The sequence below is a fragment of the Mauremys reevesii genome, linkage group 6 (assembly GCF_016161935.1).
Source record: "Mauremys reevesii isolate NIE-2019 linkage group 6, ASM1616193v1, whole genome shotgun sequence".
NCBI classification, from domain to species: Eukaryota; Metazoa; Chordata; order Testudines; family Geoemydidae; genus Mauremys; species Mauremys reevesii.
The window spans coordinates 39,541,921-39,567,484 of record NC_052628.1 but is presented as its reverse complement, the minus strand read 5'-3'; the positions used below and the strand labels follow the sequence as shown (position 1 = coordinate 39,567,484).

At 40.7% G+C, this 25,564-nt stretch overlaps 1 protein-coding gene and 1 long non-coding RNA gene across 3 annotated transcripts in view; one reads left to right on the top strand and one right to left on the bottom strand.

The window, feature by feature from the left end:
• The window catches only part of TRIM23 (tripartite motif containing 23), a 29,012-nt gene extending 5,033 nt beyond the window's left edge, over positions 1 to 23,979 (top strand). For both annotated transcript variants that reach the window (XM_039544908.1, XM_039544909.1), the window contains exons 3-11: positions 12,124 to 12,245; positions 13,221 to 13,499; positions 14,145 to 14,327; positions 15,165 to 15,380; positions 16,436 to 16,570; positions 18,463 to 18,592; positions 18,673 to 18,783; positions 20,361 to 20,485; positions 20,857 to 23,979. In XM_039544908.1, the coding sequence (XP_039400842.1) occupies positions 12,124 to 12,245; positions 13,221 to 13,499; positions 14,145 to 14,327; positions 15,165 to 15,380; positions 16,436 to 16,570; positions 18,463 to 18,592; positions 18,673 to 18,783; positions 20,361 to 20,485; positions 20,857 to 21,036 (1,481 nt within the window). In that variant the 3' untranslated portion in view covers positions 21,037 to 23,979. The remainder of the gene's footprint in view (positions 1 to 12,123; positions 12,246 to 13,220; positions 13,500 to 14,144; positions 14,328 to 15,164; positions 15,381 to 16,435; positions 16,571 to 18,462; positions 18,593 to 18,672; positions 18,784 to 20,360; positions 20,486 to 20,856) is intronic.
• Positions 16,532 to 17,564, bottom strand: LOC120408228. Its single transcript, XR_005600552.1, has 3 exons — positions 17,353 to 17,564; positions 16,730 to 16,812; positions 16,532 to 16,636 (listed from the first exon to the last, which is right to left on the bottom strand). It is a non-coding gene; the product is annotated as an uncharacterized LOC120408228 (long non-coding RNA).
• Positions 23,980 to 25,564: the final 1,585 nt, after the last annotated feature.

Here is a 25,564-nt window from a genome sequence, read left to right as displayed (position 1 = left end):
AGTTAGACTTCCTTTATTTTAAAGAATCAAATGGGTTTTTTTTCTTGTATTGTACTCCTGCTAAAGTTACCCACAATGGAGCCTATGCATTTATTGTTCCTGCTAAAAGAAAGCAAATTGGGAAGGCATGTTTAGAAATTCCTGACTACTGCTGAAGTAACAGATTAAATAATGTGGGATTTGAAAGTATTTATTGATGATGCTATGTGAAAAGTATTTTACTAAATGTATATGTTAGCTGTTCATAGAATCTCATTACTGCTCCTGGGGAGATTCTATGTCAAAAAAATCAAAATTCTGCACCAAATAATTCACAATTCTGCAAAATTCTGCATATTTTATTTGTCAAAATAAGGCAATATAATCACACCAGTTTCAATTGTTTTGGTAATTTATTTAAACTGCAATACAGAAAAAAGTCACAATAACTATTCAGCATTTCCTAAACACATGGAAGTGAAGTTACAAACACTCAGTAACTAATACCGTGCATTCCAGTTATAATCCTGGATTTTCATTTAAATTACATTACAGAACACCAAACAGCCAACAACAAAAAAAAGTCATTTTAAATTGTTCATACTTTCATACAGTTTTTTCTAATTACATTACAGAACACCAAACAGCGCACACAAAAAGGTAGAATGTCATTTTAAATTGTGCCAACTTTCACACATAAGTCATGCAGTTTTGCTAATCATTGTCCTGGACCTGGCTGGGTACTTTGGAAAGTGCATGGTTCTGATTGTCCTGACATTTTATTGACTGCTTGGTAAATGTTGCCCTCAAAGTCTTTTTTTTTTTTTTTAAATGGATAAGTAAAATAAATCCTGAACTGTAATGTAACCCCATTGTGCCACCTTGGCACAGGAAAAAGGCGCGAGAGGCACACAGATCTTCCTAGCTGAGGATTACCTTACTGTTATTTATAATAAGGCTCCTTTACATCATTCTGGCAGTGTAGGAGCCTTAACTTTTACAGGTTTTATGCTCCTGGGTGAATTGACTGAAAATGGGAACAGTTAACTAACAATAGGAACATTAACAATGTTACTATACAGGCAGGCTGCTACATTTCTGCCTCCAGGTTATAGCTTGCCTTGTACATAATAAAAAGCCCTACCCTACCTACCACACCAGCAAGCTGCAGTAGCAAGTGAGAGGGACAGTCTCTCTCTCTCTCTCTCGCTTGTTGGCATGCACGTACACCCAGCCCCTTCACCTCACCCCCCCTTCCAATGGTGATTAATCACACAGGCATGCATGCCCAGACCCCCACCCTCATCTCTGAGGCTGCTCCAGACACACTGGAACAGATGCGCTGCTGGGGAAGACGCGTGTCCCCCCCGGCAGATTTTTTTTTTTTTTTTTTGCATTTTTCTGCATGGGGGGGCCCACAGAAATATGCAGGTCATATGAATTGTGGGGTGCAGAATTCTGTCAGGAGTATATTACAAGACAAAAGCAGTTTACAGAAATGGACAGATAAAACCAAAGCCTTTTAAAAACAATTGTGCAAACTATTACTTTACATTGGAAATTACTCTTAATCTTCTATACGCTAACTCCTTACTTTAAGTCATCCTGGTTAATGTTGTTTTGTTGTTACGTTGCTGATCAATTAGGGAACATGCTCATTTAAAGTTGTGCAATGCTCCACTCTTAGGTTGTTTGTCTGCCTGCTTTCTCCACAGCTGGCAGCCTCCCTATGCCCCCGCCTTCCCACAGCACCGCCCGCCCGCTGGCAGTCCCCGCGGATCAGCACCTTCCCCCTTCTCCCCCCACCACCTGTGGCAATCAGCTGGTTTGCGGCATTTTGGGGGCGGGAGGGGGGAGGAGCGAGGACTCGGCGCGCAGGCTCCCACTCCTTCCCCTGCCTCCCAAACGCTGCAAGCCAGCTGATTGCCACCGGCAGGAGGCAGGGGAGGGAGAGGGGAGGCACGCCGAGTCCTCGCTCCTCCCTCCTGCCCCTAAACACCGCAAGCCAGCTGATTGCCCCAGGCAGGAGGGAGGGGGGAGGAGCGAGGACTCGGCGCACCTCCCCTCTCCCTCGCTTGCCTCCTGCCGGTGGCAATCAGCTGGCTTGCTTGCGGCATTTAGAAGGGAGGGAAGGCAGGGGGGAGGAGCGAGGATGCAGCATGAGAAGTAAAGGGGAGGAGGTGGGGGGGAAGAAGAGGCAGGTCAAGGATGGGGGTTTGCGGGAAGGGGGGGAGTGGGCGGGCTGAGGGTTGAGCGCCCAGCCCCTGTTGCTTGCAGACTAGGGGAAGCTGCCGCTGCTGTGCAACATGCTTCTCCTAGCCTACAGCACCTTCAGCCTCCTTGCCTGCCTCATCTCCAGTGCCAGTGGGCTGTGCCTGTGTAGGGTAAGGCAGGGGCACCTCCCAACTATAGTACTGTACTGTATGTACAGTATGTTTGTAAACACACAACACGTGCACACTACTCCCCCTCCCCAGCGTAGTATTAAATTGTTTGTTTAAAATGTATATAATGCCTTTTGTCTGGCAAAAAAAAAAATTCCCTCTAACCTAATCTCCCCCCCCCCCCCACATTAATTCTTATGGGGAAATTGGATTCACTTAACATTGTTTCACTTAAAGTCACATTTTTCAGGAACATAACTACAACATTAAGTGAGGAGTTACTGTATTTTTATAGCACCCCAATGAAATTGACTTTGACCAACCTTGCTGTGGAAAATTAAAATTGGAAATGTATGTGTTATAGGTCTCTTAAGCTACTATATGGAACATGTGGTGTCTGCAAATTCTTACACACAGTTTTGTTAAATGGGATATCGGGTGAAGGAGTCACTGTAAAGCTTGTTACATTTGGAAGTTCCTGATTAAATACTGGTGCAGGTGATTTCACCCTCATCCCCTACCATTGGAAAACATCTGCAAAATGGCCCCTTGGAAGGAAAACTCTTAGAGTTCCACAACAGCCTTCTGGCCCTCCAAAATGTTGTGGGTAAAGGATGGTTATTTTCTCCCCTTCATGTAATTAACATGAGTTCCACCTCTCAGAACCTGTAGCTCCCAAGGGATTTGTTGGAAGTCTTTGTACCAGTTCTGGAGTCCCTGTCTTTTCACCTGCCCTCACCAGCTCCCATAAAGCACTGCTTCAGCTGAGCCTTGCTGCTAAGACAGCTTCTACCAGTGGCTACCGCTAGGTGTGCCCTCACCACCAAAAGTCGTGGTGTTCCAGATCATGGAGGTGGTAACAGGCAAAAATCTAGATACTGTTGTCAGGACTTGACTCATCTCCACATGCAGATCCCTGGACCTTACAGAAGGCCTTCCATGGACTGTATCTCCTTCCCAAAGTTTCCACTTCATCTTGGATACTATTTGAGTTTTAGTTTAGAATTTTATGTGTAATGGAAGTATTAAGTTATATCCTAAGTTCTCTGTACCATATTTTCAGTTGTCTTTAAAGCAGTTTGTATCTAAAGATATGTAAGCTTTGGAATTTTTAAAATTTTGATGCTCTTGAAAGTGACAGATTGATGTCACGGGATTAGAATCAGTCCAGATTTCCTTACACAGCTCTGTTACTGTATCTCATTCCAGATCTGCGTACGCTCTGGTATTTGTCTTCTGCCTCCTCTGAGGGGAGACTGCCAGATCATGTAGTGGTTTTGTAATGTACAAACCATCCCCATTGGAGCACCAGGATGAGATTATTAAACTTTTACCAGGTCATGTAGTGGTTTTGTAATGTACAAACCATCCCCATTGGAGCACCAGGATGAGATTATTAAACTTTTACCTTGTGCCCCAAGCAGGATTTGAACTGAGGTGTTAGAGAGATTAAAGTAGAATCTATTTATACACCACATGACTTAATCCCTGCAACATTTTTTTAAATTTATAAAACAAACACTTGAATAAGTGTTCTTGAAGGTCTACATTTTAATACAGAATAATTTTGTAATTAAGTTACAGTGTGAAAGTAATGCTGTCTGACTTCAAACATCTTGATTACTTGGTAAATTACACTGAAATCATGTAACTGACCTCTTGTTTGAAGAAGTAGGCTTCCAACCACCTACTTAAACTTTAGCAGATTAAAAATTAAATGAGATGTTTACTTCCTGTCCATTTTGCTTTGTGTTTTTAGATGTGTGTCACAAGATGTTTGGGGGATTGGATGCTGAGCCTAGTGATCTGCTAGGCAAGGCTGAGAGCTTCTTAATGAGGCTTTGATCCCTAAGTTGTTTACACCCATCAGCCCTTAACTGGGGGCAGGGCTACTTAGGAAGACCAGGGCTTTAAAAAGCCTGCTCCTAAGCGACCAGAGGAACTAGTGAATGGGACCGACTAATCAGAGTTTTGCGAGGGAGTTCTCCAGGTGTAGGAGGACACCATTCTTGCCCATTCTGGCTAATAGCCATTGATGGACCTATCCTCCATGTTTATCTAGTTCTTTTTTGAACCCTGTTACAGTCTTCACCTTCACAACATCCCCTGGCAAGAAGTTCCACGGGTTGACTGTGCGTTGTGTGAAAAAATACTTCCTTTTGTTTGTTTTAAACCTGTACCTTAATGTGTACATAATAAATATGTGAAGCATGAAAGCAGGATACATATTCTGACAGTGACTCTGCTTACTGCACTGCGCATCAGCAAGTATCTGTGCCTCTCTAGATATTCATCTTACCACTGGGGTTGTGACAGAAAAGTGCAGCGGTAAAGAGATCACTGCAGTAAGTAAATTTTTCCAGTAGAATAAATTCTGCTAAAATGTAGTAAGATACTACTGGGTCCCCTTCTCTAACTATGTGCACAGAGCATTATCTCTATTGGCCACATTGCCAACTTAGGCCTTCTACAGGCTGTTCAGAGCTGGTGGTGAGCCTCTGCTTAAATGTCCTCAAACACTTCCCATTTGGTTCCACAAATATGCAAAATACAACAAGCAGAAATAATGGGTGGGAGAGGAGATATGTTTCTCTTGCCCGTCAACATATTAAATGTGCATTTCACTGACATCGTGCAGCTACTCAGAATGCAGTTAAATAGTTCCTTGAGCCTTCTAAAATTCCCACTATATGGCTGTGTAAGCCAGGGCAATATTATGTAAGCTTTGTTACCCAGAATAACTGTTGGTACAGTCTGTGCTGTTTGGGGGGGAAAGTAGTGGCTGTCTGAAAATTGTGGCTGTGTGGATTAGGCCATGTTTTCCTAACCTGCAAAGATTGATGGTGAATTGGTCACACTGACACACCAAGGCCTGCACAGCAATAGAGAAGTATCTCTTTTGGCTGATACACTGAGGTTTAGTGGGATGGGAGTCATAGAATGGACATATAGATCTTATTAGTTGCCTCTGAAATACTGGGGATCCCTAACAATTCGTAACCAGTAATGATGTCCTGCCGCTCAATCATATGCAGCATTAGTATAGGGTGAATAGCCTTATATACCTCCAGTACAATAGCATCAACTGCATTTATCAACCCTGAACTTGTTCCCAACTGACTGGTGGCAGCTGTGGAGTGACCAGCTTCCAAAAGGTGAAACCCACTCTCTCCTTCATGCTGGGGGGAACTCTCCACTGGGAATTCTGGTGCTGTAGTGCTGGGTTCAGTTCGTCACAGAGCTCCAGGAAATTGCCTTCTATGTTCTGAATTTCATAGAATCATAGAATATCAGGGTTGGAAGGGACCTCAGGAGGTCATCTAATCCAACCCCCTGTGTGGCTAGTGTTGTGTGGCTAGTGCTGGTTGTCCTAGGTCCCCAGCCCTATCCTGTCCTAACAGTCTGCTTGTTGGCCTGGCCCAAGAGTTGCACTTAGCCTAATGCAGTTGATCAAGGAATATTTCATAGAAACCTTTGGAAACTCAAGATAGCATCAGACCAGGCAGATTGGATCTCTGACCATTGCAAGTCTCTCTCTTACCCTCTGTATTTCTGCCCAAATGATTGCAAAAATTCCTATCACTTTCTGGCTAGTGCCATGCTCACAGGTTCTCAGTGTTGTAGGATCTCCACTTGTCTTAGCAATGGTCAGGATCCCAGTATTCTGGGCTGCCTCCAGGCTGGGAAATCAATTTAGAAATGACATGATGTGAGTTCTGGGATACAGTCAGGGGAATTATAGGCATTTGGCTGCTTCCTACAGGTCCTCTGGCCTAGAAATATCCCACAGTGTGATGTGAAAATTGCCCAGAGTATAGCAGGCCTGGGTTACCTACCCATATGGCTGTGCATAACACTTCATAGGATTATAGAAATGTAGGACTGGAAGTGACCCCAGTAGGTCATCTAGTTCAGTCCCCTCCACTGAGGCAGATCTAAGTATTCTAGTAGAACCTCAGAGTTACGAACACCAGAGTTACAAACTGACCAGTCATCCACATTAATTTGTAACCAGAAGTATACAATCAGGGAGCAATAGAGACCAAACCACTCCCCCCCCCGAATCCCCCCCCAAACAAATACAGTACAATACTGTAAAATGTTAACTTCTAAAAAAAAATAAAGGGAAAGTTTAAAAAAATAAAAAGTTTTGACAAGGTAAGGAAACTGTTTCTGCGTTTGTTTAATTTAAATTCAGATGGTTAAAAGCAGCATTTTTCATTTGCATAGTAAAGTTTCAAAGCTGTATTAAGTCAATGTTCAGTTGTAAACTTTTGAAAGAACAACCATAACGTTTTGTTCAGAGTTACAAACATTTCAGAGTTACAAACAACTTCCATTCCCGAGGTGTTCGAAACGCTGAGGTTCTGCTGTATCTAGACCATCCAAGCAGGGACTTTCTTTCCAGACCACAAGATTACAGTGGGGGATGTGGAAATGCCCACAGTGATCTTGGGAGACCTGGTTTACCCCTTAGAGCTCTGGCTCATGAAACCTTACATGGGACATCTGGACAGCAGTAAGAAGCATTTCAACCACAGGCTGAGTAGGTGCCGGATGACAGTTGAATGTGCCTTTGGCAAATTAAAGGCTCGCTGGCGTTACCTTTATGACAGGTTAGACCTTAATGAGGAGAATATTCCCATGGTCATAGCATTGTGCTGCACTTTGCATAATCTCTGTGAATCTAAGGGTAAAATGTTTGCTCAGGGGTGGAGTGCTGAGGCAGAGTGCTTGGCTGCTGAGTTTGAGCAGCCAGATACCAGGGCTGTCAGAGGAGCCCAGAGGGCAGCAATTGAAATCAGGGAGACTTTGAGGAAGCACTTTGACAATAAGCAACAATAAGTAACATATTTCTTTAGAGTAGCTTCCATGATGCATTCCATGTTTTTTGTTTTTTTTTTCCTAGAAGGCTGTGTTGACATTTGGGGCCACATATCCCAAAAAGACAATGATTAAAATGCCTATAAATGTACTTGTGGTGATTGCAATGTGAATTTGTAGAAAACAAAATAAAGATGATTTACCATTATGAAACTTTTTGAATTTATTGATCAAGAAAAAGCACATTGACACTCAGGAAAACACAGATGCTTGCTGGGAAAGGAGGGACTGGGAAAGGGCAGACCCTCACAACTGTGGGTAGATCTAACTGTCATTGTGAAAGTTATGTGAAGGGGTGGAGTGATGGGGAAACTGAGGAGTCCCAGACAGTGGAAAGGTGTGTGTGTGTGTGTGTGAGGGGAGGGGAGGGGAGGCTGGTAAAGAACCCTGCATGTGCTGTAGTGGAGGTCGAGCCTGGACCTGGTCACTGTGGAGGATTATTAAGAACTTGAGCATTTCTGTTTGCTCCTCCATTACTTTTATCATCCACTCAGTTGCGTCCCTAGCAAATGCTTGATTCTTTTTTCTGTCCTGCCTTTTGGCTTCCCAGCACTCCTTTCGTTCCCTTTTCTCTGTAATGGAGCACTGCAGTACCTCCCAGAACATGTCGTCTTTGCTGTGTCTTGGCCTCTTTCTTATCTAGCAGAGATGGTCGGCAGGGGTACGTGGGGTGTCCCTGAAGGCCACATCTGGTGAAGCACAGGACAATGAACAGAAGCGGGATTGTTAAATTCAAGCGCACCATTGAAACATTTCACTTGTATGCACTTTTTTCAACATACCAATCACTTTCTCACTGACCCTGGTCAGGCACACATCTCTGCAAGAACCCAAAACATGGTGAGTTTTGGGTGGGGGTGGGGGAGGGTGCTGTACCTGGACAGAAGAACATGCAGTCTTGGCAGGGGTTGCGGTGCAGCTTTACAGGGAAATAACTCTAAAATTATCCCACACTTTTCCACAGGCAAGGATCATTCTAGCAGACATCTTACTGCTGAGGGTAAGCAGGGAAACCAGGGTACATCTGCTGCATTATTGTGGCTTCTGCCCTGCTCTATATGCAGCTCACCTATGTGCTGCTTTGATCCCTGCACAAGCGATTGCCAAATGGCGCGGGACAGTGTCCTACAATGGGGGAAGGAACAAAGCTGTACTGCCATGCAACCTGCACCAGAGAATTACCGAGTACCTCCAGGAAACTTTCCTGGAGAACTCTCTGAAGGAATCCCATGAGATCTCAGCGTGCATCAACACCCTGTTCCATCGTACTGATTAGCTACATGGGGAAATGTCCAGCTCACAGAAACACGGCCAGCCTCCCATATTTCTATGTTCTGAACCCACCTCCGCACTACACAAGCCACAGCCACTTGCCAGACATCTCATCTGTTTCTTGCTCACCGGAGAGCAACTGCTGAGACTGGCTAGGCAGCTCAGGGGTGGAGAAAAGTTCCTGGCTGCTTGCCCCACCAGTTGACTTGCCGGGAGCTCCACATCCAAGTCTAGTTCCACCTCTTCATCAATAACGTCATCCTCCTGGTTAGGTACTCTTTCCGCCTCCTCCATTCTCCCCGAAGTATCCACGAGGCTCTTGGAAATGGGGTCACCATTGAGGATACCATCCAGCTCCTTATAGAAACAGCAGGTCTTAGGTGCAGCACCGGAGCGACGGTTTGCCTCCCTTGCCTTATGGTATGCCTGCCTCAGCTCCTTTATCTTCAATCTGCATTGCAGCGTGTCCCGATCATAGCCCTTTTCACACAAGCCTCGAGAAATGTGCCAATAGGTATCCCGTTCCTACGGGTCAAGCGCAGCTGGGGCTGCACAGACTCCTCTCCCCATATACTGATCAGATCCAACGGCTCTGCTGTGTTCCAGGTGGGAGAGCGTTTGATGCGATAGCCAGCTATGGTCACCTGGGAAGATGTGATGAGACTGCCAAGCCAGCAAGCATGAAATGGAATTTAAAATTCCTGGGGCTTGCAAAGGGGAGGGGTGGATTGTTGTTTACCTGGCTGCCTGGCAGCAGAGTTCAAACTGCTGACCAGAGCGGTCAAGATGGTGATTGTGGGACACTTCCTGGAGGCCAAATAAAGTGATTAAAGCATGCATGGTCTCTACACTGGCTCTTTGTCAATAATAAAGGGAAAAGAAAAGAAAAAAGTCTCTCGTAGGTGTGGAAGTATTTTGTCACCGAAATTGGACATTTTTCCTGACAAAAGTCTCATCGCAGTATCTATATACTCGCTATTTTGTCGCCAAAAGGCAGTTTTTGGCGACAAAACTTGGTAGTGTAGACAGAGCCTTACTGTACTGCCTGTCTTTCCCACACATTTGTATAGTTTGCTTTTATGCCATTTAATAATGTCTCTTTGAAAACTGCCAATTCTTCTGAACTCTTGTTTTTCCTCTTAGATTTGCTTCTCATGGGATCTTACCTGCCAATTCTCTGAGTTTGATGATGTCTGCCTTCTGCTCTTTTCCCTCCTACCATTCCTTAGAATCATGAACTCTCCATTTCATGATGACTTTTGCCCAAGCTGCTTTCCACCTTCAGATTTTTAACCAGTTCCTCCTTAACCAAATCCTAGAAACAGTATACTGTCTTAAAAGAGGTGCTCACACATTGTCTGTCAAAATCAGATGCAGAGTAGCCTCTCCTCTAGACACTTTCTCCACCTTCTGTAATAAAAAGTTGTTTTTAATGCATTCTAAGAATTTTTTGGATAATCTGTGCCCTGGTAATTATTTTCCCAGCAGATGCCTGCGTAGTTGAAGTGCCCCATCACCAAGAAGTCCTATGTTTTGGATGATTTTGTTTGTTGTTTAACATAGTGCAGAACAGATACATGGTGTCTCAAAACTGCTGCAACTGTAACAGTGTGAGCAGACTTCATTGGAATGAGAAATGTTGGTTTAATGACATTACACCTTATGGAGTTTTACAGTCTAGACGAGGGGTGGGCAAATTTTTTGGCCTGAGGGTCACATTGGGTTTCCGAAATTTTATGGAGAACCGGTTAGGGGAGCCTGTGCCTCCCCAAACAGCCAGGTATGGCCCGGACCCTACCCCCTATCCAACCCCCCTGTGCTTCTTGCCCCCTGATGGTCTTCCTGGGACTCTTGACCCGTCTAACCCCCTCCCCCCCCGTTCCCTGTCCCCTGACTGCCCTCAGAACCCCTGCTCCTGACTGCCCCCTGCCCAATCTAACCACCCCTTCTCCCTGTCCCCTGACTGCCCCCCACCACCCCCTCCAACCCCCAGGGACCCCTGCCTCCATTCAACCCCTGTTCCCTGCCCTCTAACTGCCCCGACCCCTATCCACACCTGTGCCCCCTGCCCACCACCCCGAACTCCTCTGCCCTCTATCCAAACCCCCCTGATTTCTGCCCCCTTACTGCACTGCCTGGAGCACCGGTGGCTGGCAGCACTACAGCCGCGCCACCCAGAGCACCAGGACAGGCAGCCGTGCCACCTGGCTGGAGCCAGCCAGCCACACCACCGTGCAGCGCAGAGCACCAGGTCAGGCTGCAGCTTTGCAGCCCCGCTGCCCAGAGCATTGCTCCAGCGGCGCAGTGAGCTGAGGCTGTGGGGGAGGGGGAACAGCAGGGAAGGGGCCAGGAGCTAGCCTCCCGGGCCAGGAGCTCAGGGGCTGGCCAGGAGGGCCCCGCAGGCCGGATGTAGGCCCATCTCTGGTCTAGACAAACCTTGAGTCAGCTCAGAGATCCATTTTTTCCCTCTTTGCTGATCATATGTAACTTTTATTGTTATTCTGGGAAACAGTTTCCAGAATGTCTTTCTCCCTTCCCCAGTAATGAATACAAGTTAAATTGACAGATGATTCCATTTGTTTGCCTACCTCTTTTTTCAGAAGATCAACTGGTATAATGATGTATTAGGTTTTATTTAGATATGGCCTGCTGAGTGAAAAGTACCTGAGAATCTGATTTTTAAAAATGACTATTGATGTATCAAACATTATAGGCTTTATTTGTCTTCTGTATTGGCAGAAGGGTGAAAAAAATGAAGATCTTGTAGGGGCACCTCTGTGAAAGCCTTATCATATCCATGGTATTGGATGCAGAGGGAAACCACGGACGGTGGCTTCCTTCCTGAAATTTTAGGAGCAAATACTCGGTCCTTGTCCACATTTTGGATAACCCTTGAGGGGTGGCCCCAGGGGCAAGGAATTGTAGGGGATTCCCTGTCTTTGCTGTGCATCACTGTGTGCTTCCAGGTGGCCAGCCACAGGCTGACTTCTGCAAAATGGTGATGGTAGGAGGAGTGGATGTGGCCTGCTGCTTTCCTCCAGTGTTTTTGGCCATGTGGATCAAGCTCTATGTGATCCCTTGTTTTTGGATGACACATCTACTTCTCCTCTGACATTTTCCCAGGTTGAGATCTGCTGTAGATTTCACATCTGTGTCATGCAATAAAGCATGAAGTTGTTCTTTATGGGTTTTCCATTACTGGACCCACTAGTGCAGCAGAAATATATATTTTCTGCTACCTTTGGATCTTTTGTGGTCATGCAGGGATCTTAAGGATGGGTGCAAATCATATTTTACTCTTCAGTGTTTGGTAACAGTATATTTATAATGAGTGATCAAGGAAAAAGCTTTTTGTGGTACAGATTTGTGGCAGTTTGCTTAAAATATTGCAGATCCTTACCATTGGTTTTGCTAAAATACTGTAAATTCTTACAGTAATCTTGCTGGCTTCTGTGCTGTGGAAACTACCCAGAATTGTTTTTATAAGTGACCTGGTTCTAGTAATTTAGTGGGAATATTTATTTCTTTTAATCTTTAACTGGCAGAAATGCAAATGCAGTTTGTGGTGGTGGTTTTTAAATCAAATTTTCTATTTAAAAAATAGGAGATTCCGGTGTGTGGGGCTTGAAAAAAAACTTTGCGTTGCTGGAGCTCTTGGAACGACTGCAGAATGGCCCTGCTGGCCAATGTGGGACAACAGAAGAAGCTATTGGCCAGTCTGGAGAGGTATTGATTCAAGAATGCTTATCTTTGTTTAAAACTGAAGAGGAGAGAGTTCGTTTTTAGCTTAACAAAAATTAAAACCAAACACTTACCAAATTAAAAGTTCCTATGGTTGCAGAGTATACGTATTGTATCTATACAAATCCTAGATCTCACCCAGCTAATAAACGAATTGCCGTTTAATTATTTGCATTTTTTCAGAGTAAAGAAGTACTAAAAACTTGAATAATTCATTTGTGCAGTGAATATGGTCCAATACATATAGACTCAAGTAGAGGAAAAACCAAAATTACCACTTATCTTGCACACTTATGTTCACTGAAAAAGGTCATTAAACTCTTTTGGAGACTGCCATTCCTTATAAATTTCTTTTAGCTGCAGTATTACAAAAAAAAAAAAAAAAAAAAAAAGCAAGCTGCAACACCTCCTAAAAATCAAAAATTTATTTTTTCTTTCCCAAATTTCATCCTTTTACATGAATTTGGTAAATGCGTTAATTAGCTGTTTTGAGCATTTCCTGATGGCTGCAGTGAGATCATGATTGAGCTAGTTCCATATAATCAATCCTAGAAACAATGTATTGTCTTAAAGAGGTGCTCGCCCATTGATATCCTGTTTTTGTTTTTTAAGAGACATTGGAGAAAGGTCTGGGATCTGACTTTCATTGTTTTTGAGCATCTTCAGTTCCTATTGAATTCAGTTTGAGTTGTGGATACTCAGTACCTTTGAAAATCAGTTTCCTGTGGGTCACTCAAATGGTGAATTTTTTTAATGTATTTATTTATTTGTAAAGAAGGGCTTGGTGAGAGAGTGCAGAATTTAAAATCATCCATTTGGAATAAGGCGAACGTTCCTCAGCAATTAATGATTTTAAGGGGAGTGAAATTTTTAGGCTTGAACAAGTTGAAAGTATCTAATCTAATTTATTTTCAATTATTGGAATCAAATATTAACTCAATAAGGTTTTTTTTGTTAAAGAGCATCATTCGTTGTGATGAAGATGAAGCTCATGTTGCATCTGTATACTGCACTGTTTGTGCCACTCATTTGTGTGCAGAGTGTTCACAGCTTACCCATTCTACGAAGACATTAGCAAAACATAGGCGTGTACCTCTTGCTGAAAAACCTCATGAGAAGACCATGTGTTGCCAGCACCAGGTGCATGCCATTGAATTTGTTTGTTTAGAAGAAGATTGTCAGACCAGTCCCCTTATGTGTTGTGTCTGCAAAGAATATGGAAAGCATCAAGGTCATAAGGTACTGTTATTTTTCTATTACATTCATGCTGTTGGGTGGTTTAAGAAAATAATTATTTTTTCCAGTGTTAAGTACACAAAGAGAAGGAGGGAGTTTATGCCTGATCTTTGAGCCTTTTATCAAGAATGTCACTGCCTTTTTGTTCGTTTCCTTCACTGCATGCAACTGCTGTGGTAACAGTGCAATAACAAACAAACAAAAATCATTGTGATCTGTAAAACGACAGTGCTGTTCTTCATTTATTTATTAAGGCAGAAAGGCTCATCATCTATGCAGCTGCCAGTTTTGATAGTTATCAGCTGTTTATGATGTAGAGGTTGCAGCATCACCCAGACAATTTAAGCTAGTCTAAATAGTTTTTTCCTTTTTCTCTTTACGTTTATTAAAGATGGGGGGAAAAGACAAATGAGCACATGTAGTTATTTGTGTGATTGCTATATCCCTGTTTCAGTCACATAACAAAATTAATAATACCTGATTTTTTTTCTTAATTTATCAAAGATTGTTTAGTCCACATTTTTCCTCTCTTTTTCCTTCCCTAATTCTTTTGAACAGTATGGGGGAAAATCTTATTTTAGCTGGGCTGATGGTGACTGGAAGGGAAACTTAGAGCTGACATTTAGTATGTGTTACTTTTGATTGTAGCATTCTGTTTTGGAACCAGAAGCAAACCAGATCCGTGCATCCATTTTAGACATGGCACACTGTATAAGAACCTTCACAGAAGAAATCTCAGACTATTCCAGAAAACTAGTTGGAATTGTTCAACAAATTGAAGGAGGAGAACAAATAGTGGAAGATGGAGTTGGAATGGCCCATACAGAACATGTAAGAAATTGTTTTTCTCAAACACAACATATTTTTTTCTGTAGTAACCAAAATCTTTTAAGAATGTTGTACGAGAACTATACGTAAGAGTTCACTCAGAGTCCAGTCCTGCAAATTACTGAGTACCTTCAGTTCTGCAAAGTCAGTGGAAATTGAGTGTGCTCACACTAGGGTGACCAGATGAGAGGAAGAAAATATCGGGACACACTTTTTGGGGATGGGGTGGGGTGGAGTGGAGGTGGCAGAGCAAAAAAAAAAAAGTAGAGTGCCGCGGAGCAAAAAAAAACCCACAAAAAATGGAGTGCCGCAAAATATCAGTCGGGATGCGGGACAAACACCTAAATATCTGAACAGTCCCAATTTTATTGGGATGTCTGGTCACCCCAGCTCACACCTAGAAAGACTGAGTCCCAAGAGAGATGTCTTGAGAACTTCTATCATATTGATTGCCTCCTTGATTTTACTGACATTAGAGCGGCTGTGGGGAGAGCTATATACTTATACATCATTGAGGTACTATGGCAAGTAGTTTGTCCATGTGTCCTCATATGCTGTTGTATTCTTTTCAAGTTATTGCTCCCTGATAATATTTATTTTCATACACTGTATACGTGTAATAAGTAATTGTTTATTGGAATAACCTATGCAAGGGCCTCCGTGCTGGGAGCAGATATACAACCCTCACCAAAACTGTACCTGTTGAGATCTGAATCTGCTGCTCAAACTCATCTAGAAGTTAGGATTTGGAATGTAACACAGCACTAAGTATTATGCTGTTCGGATAAAATGATTTTTGATTGTTAATTTTCTCTTTGATTTTATGACTTTACACTGTAGGCCCCAGGTACTGCAGAAAATGCCCGTTCATGCGTCCGAGCCTATTTTTCTGATCTTCATGAGACCCTTTGTCGCCAGGAAGAAATGGCACTTAGTGTGGTTGATGCACATGTGCGGGAGAAATTGATTTGGCTCAGACAACAGCAGGAAGACATGACTATCCTGTTGTCACAGGTTTCAACTGCTTGTCTTCACTGTGAAAAGACTTTACAGCAGGTAGGTGATTAAGTGGGCTGTATCATGGAGCAAGTGCATAGTTGGGTCCGTAAATGAAGTATAGTTTATAAACTGCTAAATTGGACAATGCTGTGCTTTTAAATTTTCTTTATCATGTTAGAAACACACTACTATAAAGTGAGATTGAAAACATTATAGCAATTATTCGCCATGTGAATATGGAGACACAGATGTGTAGCTCAGGCTAAAAATATAAGTTTTATTGGGGAAAGGTTTTACAATTGCTGTTACTAAAATGAATACTTTATTGGAAATAAAGTCAAGGTAGAAAAATGTTTGCTTGGAATTAAGTGGTTCTCTGGAAGGTTTGGAACCCAAACTTCGCAGCATTGTGCTAAGTATGAGAAGGAAGTTACCATTCTAGATAAAACTGACCAGTCTGTTTTCATTGTCCAAGATGAATAAAGAGCAAAAAGTAAATAAACATATTATTTAGTAAAAAGTAAACTTTATTTTTAAAATTCTTTCAGTTCTATCTATTTAATATGCTATTATTGTAAGACAGCTTTTATTTTTTAAACATGATTTTAAATTGCTTTTATCTCTTCTAAGCTATTGGGAACTAACTCTGGTCAGATTTCACCTTAAATACTGACATTCTACTTAACTAAATTTCCCAGTTTTAACACCTGGGTACAGCTTTTCACAGTGTTATAGTGTTGCTGTATGCTATTAACCAGTTGCCATATTCCAAGCCTGAGGATGCTAAATTTCTGTGAATGGTATTAGATATTGTTCCTTCACATCACTGGGGATTAGGGGTGAGAGAGAGAGAAGTGTTTTCTCTTTGGTTTTTTGTTTGTTGTTTTGTTTTGCAAAGCTCTTTGAGCTCTATTAGGATTATATTTGCAGTATAAAAGTGGAAAATGTATCATTTGTTAAATGCATTTTTTGTAAATATAAATTTTGTTCTATTAGATTATTTGAAATAAAAAATAAAATAGTTTTATTGTCGTACATAATTATCTGCCCCCTTTTTTCCCATTAAATGATTTACTAGTAGAAAGAGTGCTTCTGCCTTTTGTCTGTTTTAGGATGACTGCAGAGTAGTGTTGGCTAAACAGGAGATTACAAGGCTACTAGAAACATTACAAAAACAGCAGCAGCAATTTACAGAACTTGCAGATCATATACAGCTTGATGCTAGCATTCCTGTCACTTTTACAAAGGTATAGTCTTCAAAACCCTTTTTCATATGTCTTCAAGAGTCTGTTGAAAATAGAACTGTCTTCTTTCTGAAATTCAAAATGTGTATTAAAGGAAAATTGCAATGATTTATCACCAGACTTTTCATAGATGCTGCAAATGCATTTGTTGTACAAATATACCTTTTAACAATTTTTCTAGCTGTGACTGACTGTGATTTCGGAATACGGAGGCTGCCATCTTGCACTGTGACACAAGATACTCTCTGTTGAAATAGATGGGGAAAAAACAGTCAGTTTGAGTGGTGTTTCTATGTCAATTTGAATTTATAATATGTTTGCTACATAGATAGCTCTGTGGCAACCCAGTTTTTACTCTAGACCTTGCATACTCACTATGGAAGCAATCTTTGCAGGATGGGGAAGCATATTTGGAGGACAAAATTTCAGAGTATACGTCCTCTTAGTTCATTTTGACACCCCTATCAGTGGTGTATCTAAAGTTAAACAAAACAAACAAAAAGCACCCCACAAACATTGTTGTATGGGATAGGACCAGAGGCCCATCTAGTCCAATACGCTGTCTATGACAGCAACCAATACCATCTGCTTCAGAAGAGGGTACAAGTAAGTACATAGAGGCAATTATGCTGTTCAAAAGGGAAGTCTCCTGCTACCTTCTGTTAGAGGTTGGTCTGTGACTAAGACAAGAGTGTTTTTACCCCTTCCAAAAGTGAGAGCAACCAGATGTCAGTGCTTCTCCATGGCAATGGAAATAATGTCCTGGGCAGAGAAGAATATGCTACCTTTCAAGACAGTAAAGGTAAATGGTACAGGAAAGAGGGACAGGGAAAGTTGAAGTCCTCCTAGTTTTCCACTGCCCTAGAAGCCATGATGGACTTGCTAGATGGCCAAGGAACTCACACTGCACCTGCAGAAAAGACCAGATATATTTGAAGCAAGGACTTTTTAATCCAGACCAGTTATATTTTGGTATACAGACAGAACTCAACCGGGAAATTTCATTCCTTGATATCAAATTTATGTTTGTGGTGTCAGTGGAAACAGAAACTTTAAGGAAGGAACTGCCTCTTTGTACAGAGCTCAGCACAGGGGAGCCTTGTTACCTACATGCCACCATAATACAAATATAATAATAGTTACGAAGTACTGATGGATATCTGCTACATTAGCATTTCTATAATGGATTCCTGTACAACCAAGCACCATAGAAATGAGAGATCAGGGACTTATGGCGTTATGCAGAGAGCTACATCAGACTTTTCATCTTAGTATCATCAGATGCCAACATTAATCAGAATGACAGATTACATAAGTCTGGGGCTGGCCTTCCTAGTCGCCATTAACTCCAAAAGGCAGGTTTTGGAATTAGTTCCCCTAGCTGTACAAGAACCACAATGTTGGCGTTGTGAGGGTTTCTTACAGCTCCAGAAACCTCTCTGTTTAAGGCACATTCCTCTTTCCACAGTTCCTGGCAAATGGTTCCCGTATAATTTACCGAGTGGGGTTCTGTAGCGCAGGGCTGCCTGGGGGGGAGGGGGGGGGCAAGTGGGGCAATTTGCCCCGGGCCCTGCAGGGGCCCCCATGAGAATACAGTATTCTATAGTATTGCCACATTTTCTTATGGAAGGGGCCCCCGAAATTGCTTTGCCCCTGAATCCTCTGGGTGGCCCTGCTGTAGCATAGGCAGCAGGTCAGACTAAATGAGCATTATGGTTCATTCTGGATTTAAAATCTATAAATTAGTCTCTAAGGTCCCACAAGTACTTCTCGTTCTTTTTACTTTACAAATAGTGAGACATGTTGCATGCCACAGAGGTCCTGGAGTTTCCTACAAAGACAGTGAAGATGGAACTTTTAGCTTGTTTTCAGTGTTTATATATTTTTTTCACCAGGACAACAGAGTACATATTGGACCAAAAATGGAGATTCGAGTTGTGACCCTAGGATTAGACGGAGCTGGCAAAACAACTATTTTGTTTAAGTTAAAGCAGGATGAGTTCATGCAACCTATTCCAACAATAGGTATGTAACTGAGTGATTTAAAAGTTTGACCGATTCATTGTTAGGAATAAGAGTATAAAAAGTGAACTTTTCTCTTTTAGGTTTTAATGTTGAAACTGTAGAATATAAAAACCTGAAGTTTACTATTTGGGATGTAGGAGGGAAGCACAAATTGAGGCCTTTGTGGAAGCATTATTACCTCAATACACAAGGTAGGATTGCTAAAACATTCAGACTGTTTGGTTTTGTAGTTTGTGCATTCATTAGTGCCAAAAGAATATGACTAGAAATCATTTAATCATAGAAAATTGACATAAAATAAGTAATTATGTGTATGGTGAAGTATGGGTGCTAAAGTCATGGCCTAAGAAAATATTTTGCACCAGTAGATCTTGATGTCTGCTGGGAAAAGTTGCATTCTTTGTAAATTCTTCAGCTCCATAGTTCATGGAGCCATAACAAAAATTAGAACCTCTGTTAAATTGGTTTTAACTGACAGTGGACAAAGATGTAGCATTCCAGACGTTCACTTGGTGATAAGTAGCACTTTACATGTGTAAACATTCGATAGCATTTGAAATTAAAATACTCAGCTCTATAAAGTAACGTAACTTCTGACCCAGTACTGCAGCACCATATCCAATCATAGTTACATTAATATGGATAAAAACAAGTCTATCAGAACAGGTTTGCTGTCCACATGGTAAAACATTCTTCTGAATGTTGCTAGCATGAAAGTGCCTACTATACTTTTGGGCACTAAATTATGGCAATGTCCTAATGTCTATAGTTTAGTTTGTTTTCCGTTTAAAGTGGGGTTCAGATTCCTGAATTAAATATTTCATGAAATCTTTTCTAAACACACAGACTCTTTCTTTCAAGGATAACAAACTTCAGTTTTCTAGGTGCATTCTTCAGAGCCTTCTTTGCAGAATTCTGTGACATATTTTAAATCACTCTTTTAAAAAAAATCATTTTCAGACTGTAGAGATCACCAACATAGGGTCTTTTCTCCTATGAGAGAAGAAGAGGGGTAGAACTAGGGTGAGAATTGAAAATACCAACAGTTAATTTGCTTCTTTGCTATAACTGTTTTATTTTTCCAGTGTAAAAGCTGAGAAGCACTGAAAATTATACAGAGAATTACTGTTCTCCAGTTCTGCCTCCTTAGCTCATTAATTTTCCATGGTCTACAACCCCCATGAGTTCCTAATAGTAAATGACTCTATGCCGCCCCTTCATTCATGCCATCTTACAGCCTCTTTGGCATGTAAAATCCTCCTACAAGTATACATAACCTTAACTTAAGGCTTGTCTAGATGAGAAAATTGCACTGGTTTAGCTAAAGATGTGATTTTTAAACCGATTTAGTTATACTGGTGCAAAGCTGTGTGGACACTTATTTTGATTTAGTGTAAATTGATTAGGAATTGCTTTAAGTTAAACTGAAGCAAGTGTCCACACAGGGCTTTGAGTTAGTTTAACTAAATGGGTTTTAAAACAGATTTAAGTTAAACCATTGCAACTTCCTTCTGTAGACAGGGTCTAAGATGCTGGCTTTTGGGGAGACTTTTTTTTTTCCAAATAAGTATGTCTATCTGTACAATATCTTAATAATGCTGAGGTTTGAGTTAATGTGCAATTCTGAGACACACAATCTGTGCATTGTAGGTTGTTCTATGTTGGAAATAAAGGAGAGCTTATGAAGTTGAGGAGTCAGTGCATTTGGGTATTATGTCTGAGTGACTTTTGAGAGTGTGTATATAATGTTTCGCTATTTTTTTCATAGCGGTGGTATTTGTTGTCGATAGCAGTCACAGAGACAGGGTTAGTGAAGCACACAGTGAACTTGCAAAGTTATTAACAGAGAGAGAATTGCGGGATGCCCTGCTGCTGATCTTTGCCAATAAGCAGGTATTGGTGAATTTTTTTCTACCTCTTGTTCCTTTTTTAAACTAATTAACACAAACTTTGTGAACTGTCTGCCATAATTAAAAAGTGGGGATGGGGAAGGAATAAAATTTAGAAGTTTTTCCTTAATGTTTAGTGACAATATTATAAGAACAGACTAGTCACTGATTTAATAAATCCAACAGTTATTTCTGCATGGGTGACTAGGTCAGTAAAACCTTCTGTCAGCCCTTAAGATTATTCATTTGGTTTGCAGGTTTTAAGATGTGGGAGATTTTCTAGCAGTTCTAAATAGTCTATATTCTTATCAGTGAAAGTGAAATCTCTAGAAAATTTACCATGTGCATTTAAAGTAATGCCTGGCTCTCTTGCAGGATGTAGCGGGGGCTCTTTCAGTAGAAGAAATCACAGAAATGCTGAGTCTCCATAAACTCTGCTGCGGCCGTAGCTGGTATATTCAGGGCTGTGATGCTCAAAGTGGCATGGGATTATATGAAGGATTGGACTGGCTTTCAAGGCAACTGGTGGCTGCAGGTGTACTGGATGTGGCTTAATTTCACAACAGTTGCAAATTAAATTTGTAATTCACTTATTTGCACGGGTTAGGATGTTATAACAAGGTCTGCATTGTGAAGATGGAGATTTATCTAGAGCTCTGGTTATAGAAGAAAATGTATGTGGCATCTGCTTATCAAAGATTGTGGAATGGGTACAGTAAACATTGTGCAATTGCTAAAGTTTTTTAAAATTTGGGCTAATAGGGTGGGGTGCTGTGTGTGTGTGTGTGTGTGTGAGAGAGAGAGAGAGAGAGAGAGAGAGAAACTAGGTTACTTCCAATTTAAGCAAACTTTTGTCTGCTAAAACGTGCATCTAAATTGGTCTAATTCACTATAAGGTCACAGAAGTTACTTACTATTAGAATAAAATTCTTAGCGACTTAGAAATACTTACCTAAAAACCAGCTTCAAAAAAACCCAAAACAATAAACTCTTGAGCTATTTAGAAAGCAACCAAAACTCTAGATGCTCTTTGGTAACGCATTATGCCACTTGTAGTACATTTTAAAAGGCATTAGCTTAAACTTTGCTTTGAAAACTCCATATAGACATTACAAGAAAGTAAGTTATTCCCCAGTCATTTATTTATTAGCCTTATTGCATGTCATGGGATGTGTATAGGGCTAGAAAGTGGTAAGAACATTGTAGTCTTTTTAGGACCTTGCAGATTTAATGGGTGTTGGCATTAACTACCATTAGTAATAAAAGATGCAGTTAAATGAAAGCAAAGCAAAATTAGACACATTGAAATGTCTTCTTTCCATGAATAATACAAAATATATTGATTTATAGATGGGAGTTGCCTATGCCTGCCCAAGGACATAATGTGTCTTTAGAGATTAAACATCATCCTTAAGAAATCAAGTGAACCTAAGAACTTCCTAAAGAAAGCAGTTGAAATATCAGCCCACCTATATATTTTTACATGAGTTATGTTTCCGGAAAAAGGTAGCAGCCTTAAAATATTGAGTAACCTGCTGTAAAAGCACCGCACGCTTAATAACTCTTAGAACAGCAGATGGTGAAATCTGATCTAAACTTTTAGTGACTGATTCAGATTCTTTATATACTTGGAACTATCACCAGTGCCTGTATTCAAAGATTATTCATTCACAAACTCTCAGAATCTTGGGGCTGTATCTCTGTTTAAATTTAAAGTAGATTGGAATAATTTATTGATGTCTCCTCTTTTGCTGTGCACACAGTTCTGATCACCATAAATCTGTGTGGTGAGCACACCTGGTGTGACTCCTCTGTTCCCTTCTGTAACTGTAACCCCTGGAAAGTGACGAGGCCGTGCAGAAGGAATACTATGGTATTAGTACATATTTTGTAGCATTTTCCCCCCACTACATACAGTAAGTTAAAGCAAAGAATATATAAACAAATTATTTTAATACATTTGCACTTCAAGAGGAAGCAGTTGTGGTAACTGCTCCCTCCTGATACACAGGTTTATAATCACCTCCATTCTTTACATTTCATACTAATGGTGTAATGTACATTAAGCTTGCTGAAACTGAATGGTTTGAATTGTAGCTCAAGTGACAAGTGTCACTATTTTCAAAGGTGTAGGTACAAATTAAGCTTGTCTTTACATTTAGAAGTGATCTTAAAAATCCTTGCACTCATACTAGAATGCTAAGAGAAGGATTTTACAGACACTAAGTTCAGACTGTATTTGAAAGCTATATTCTCTTTCAAAATACACCTGATAATATTGTATATAATTTACATGGACTGAAGAGTTTTTGCTGCCCAGATCAAACTGAAAATTGTTCACCTTTCAGCCTGCAATCTCTTGCACAATAGACATTTTCTGCCCCTTTGACTACCTGTTCAGCCTATGTTGCAGACCCAGCATAGACCTTCATAATTCTTTGACTGTCCTTCTCATGGTTTTATTTTCAAATATTAACAAGTTCTAAGTAACAGACACTTTAGCTGGAAATTTTTAATGAATAAAACATGCATTGGTTGGAAGATCTAATATGAAATTTGTCATTTTAGTTGGTACATGCTATATCTTTAGTGGGTTCAATTGTATATGCTCTCCCACTCGGCTGTTACTACTTTTGTTTTCTCTGGTTATTTTAAAGCACTCAACAAAACCAGTCAATACTTTGAAGGGCTTCTAGAGAAGAGTATGTTTGGGGAAAAAATTCACTTACTCGTCTTTTACTTTCAGAACAAAAAGTTCTCCTGCAAATGTAGTATACTTGCATAAAAGTATTATTTTTTAAATGGAAACTAATGTGACTGATTCAAGTAACTGTGAAAATAGGACTTGCATTTGTCTGTGAATTCTTCAGGTGTTATCAGGTAAACTTAGGTTTATTTGTGTTATAAGTTAATACTATATATAAACTGCTTTAATTGTAAGTTTTAAATGTCTTGAACTTTAATTCAGTTTTTAGTGTACTAACTTATGCAAGTTATGATTGGGATGTGTTTCTCGCATTGTTATAATTAAAAAATTACAAGTACTGCAGAGAATTATCTGGGTAAAACTAAAGCCTGAATTGTTTAAAAAGTTAACTATAGCATTTAGCTATCAGGTCTAGATTTTGGCTTAATTGTGAAACTGAGTAAACATAACCTGTGCAGTGACTGAAGAAAAGTGTTTTTAAATTAATCTTGTTTCAAAATAGTAAACAATAGCTAAGCTATTTGAGCAGTAATGCCTGACTTCTTGATATAGTCTAACTTCCATTGTATGTAATTGAACTTTTTCTAATTCTGCTTGGGGACAGAATGATGGCTGAGGTTCCGTCTGCAGGAAGATATTCACCAACAGTTCTTGTTCTAGGCTACTGGAGCAGGGTTGGGTATGGTAGTACTTCACAAAGGAACAGCTCTTATCTGATGGAATAGTGATTTAGCTGATGGGAGTTTCTGAACTGCCTTGAACATTTTTTTCCAATAAAGTGAATACTTTAACCCTCTGGTTTAAGGTACTATCCTTCTTTTGAGCACTTTCATTTAAACCACTCTTGTTGCAGGTTAATCTAAGAATAGGAGTGTGAGTATTTTGATAGTCAATCTAATGCTAGAATTTGGAAGTTGTTCACAATGAAAAGGTTATGGTCTGAAGATGACCATTTCATGATGCTGAAAATGATGGCACTAGTATCCAAAATTCAAGGATTGGATTAGATTAGAACCTACCTTCAAAAAAACTGATACAAAAAAAGTAACAATATTTAGAAAGTGGGCCTCAGGGACTTCACTTTTAATACTAGCAGAAAAACAGCTATCCCTACGTTTGAGCTATCAGGCACAAATCTCAACACTTAGAAGACCTTGACTGAGGTAAACGCACTTTGCAAGTTTGAAGTGCAGCTCTACTCAGAAGTGGTATTTTATCCAGATGTGTGTACACATTTGTGTCATCTGACTTCAGTCACAAATCATATCACTGATTTAATACAGCTCCCATATTGGATTTGTATTTCTACCTATGTGCCAGAAATTTCTATTTCTCATTGATACTATTGTAACTCCCTGAGTGAGAGAAGAGCATGCTATGGGATGGGCAGTGCTTTAGCATACTGCTGCTGTGCCTGTTCTGTAATCTGAGGTTGAATCCAGGTGGGTGATTATTGGGGAAGAAAAAAAAAACTTCCAGGTTCCTCTGACATCATCAAGACTGCAGTTATATTAATACAGAAAAAAATGCTGACAAAAATAGGTTGTATACAGTGTTGTATCCACATCAGTTATAGGATATTAGAGAGACAGAGTGGGTGAGGTAATAACGTTCACTGGACCAACTTCTGTTCAAAAGCTTCTCTCTCACCAGCAGAAGTTGGGCCAATAAAAAAACCCCCTCACCTGGTCTCATTGAAAAGAAGGGCAAAGTTAAAAAAACCCACCACCTTCTATGTATAAATACTTAGCATTGATTATTCTTCTAATACAATTAAACCTATTTTTTAATTAATGCAGTACTATTGAAGTCAGTTTACATCCAGTGTGCTGTTACCTATCTGCTACACTAGTCCTGTTTCATTGAATTTAGTCTAAGCTAGGGCCTTCCTTTTTACAGTGTTTTAGGCAGGGGAGGAGGAAAAGAAGGTAGGCAAAAATGTGTTGGTTGCTAGCATGACATTAAGGGAAAATTGTAAGCCAAAATGGGGGTTTAGATTAATCTAACGCTGGGAATACTAATGTCACTATAAGCCTTGTAGTCCTGTAGAAGTTGGAAGAAATAAGACCTATTTAATGTTGTAGAGAATAGAGGGAAGATACTGTGGTATGACTACTTTACACCATGCTGGCAGATTCTGAGGAGGATGAAACTATGTATAGAGCAACATTAGGCTCTTACTCAGTGTATCCACCTGCTGGCAGCATAGCAAGGAAAAGCATGTATGGGATGACCTTACACCATGGAAGCCCTCAGCTTCTTGGGGTTAGTTGCTGCTGGCAGAAGTTGGAGGTGTGTTCAGGCTGCTCTAACCCAAGAAATGAGGCCAATGCCTAAGGATTGTGGAACTATAAAAGGTGATTTTTAAACTTTCTC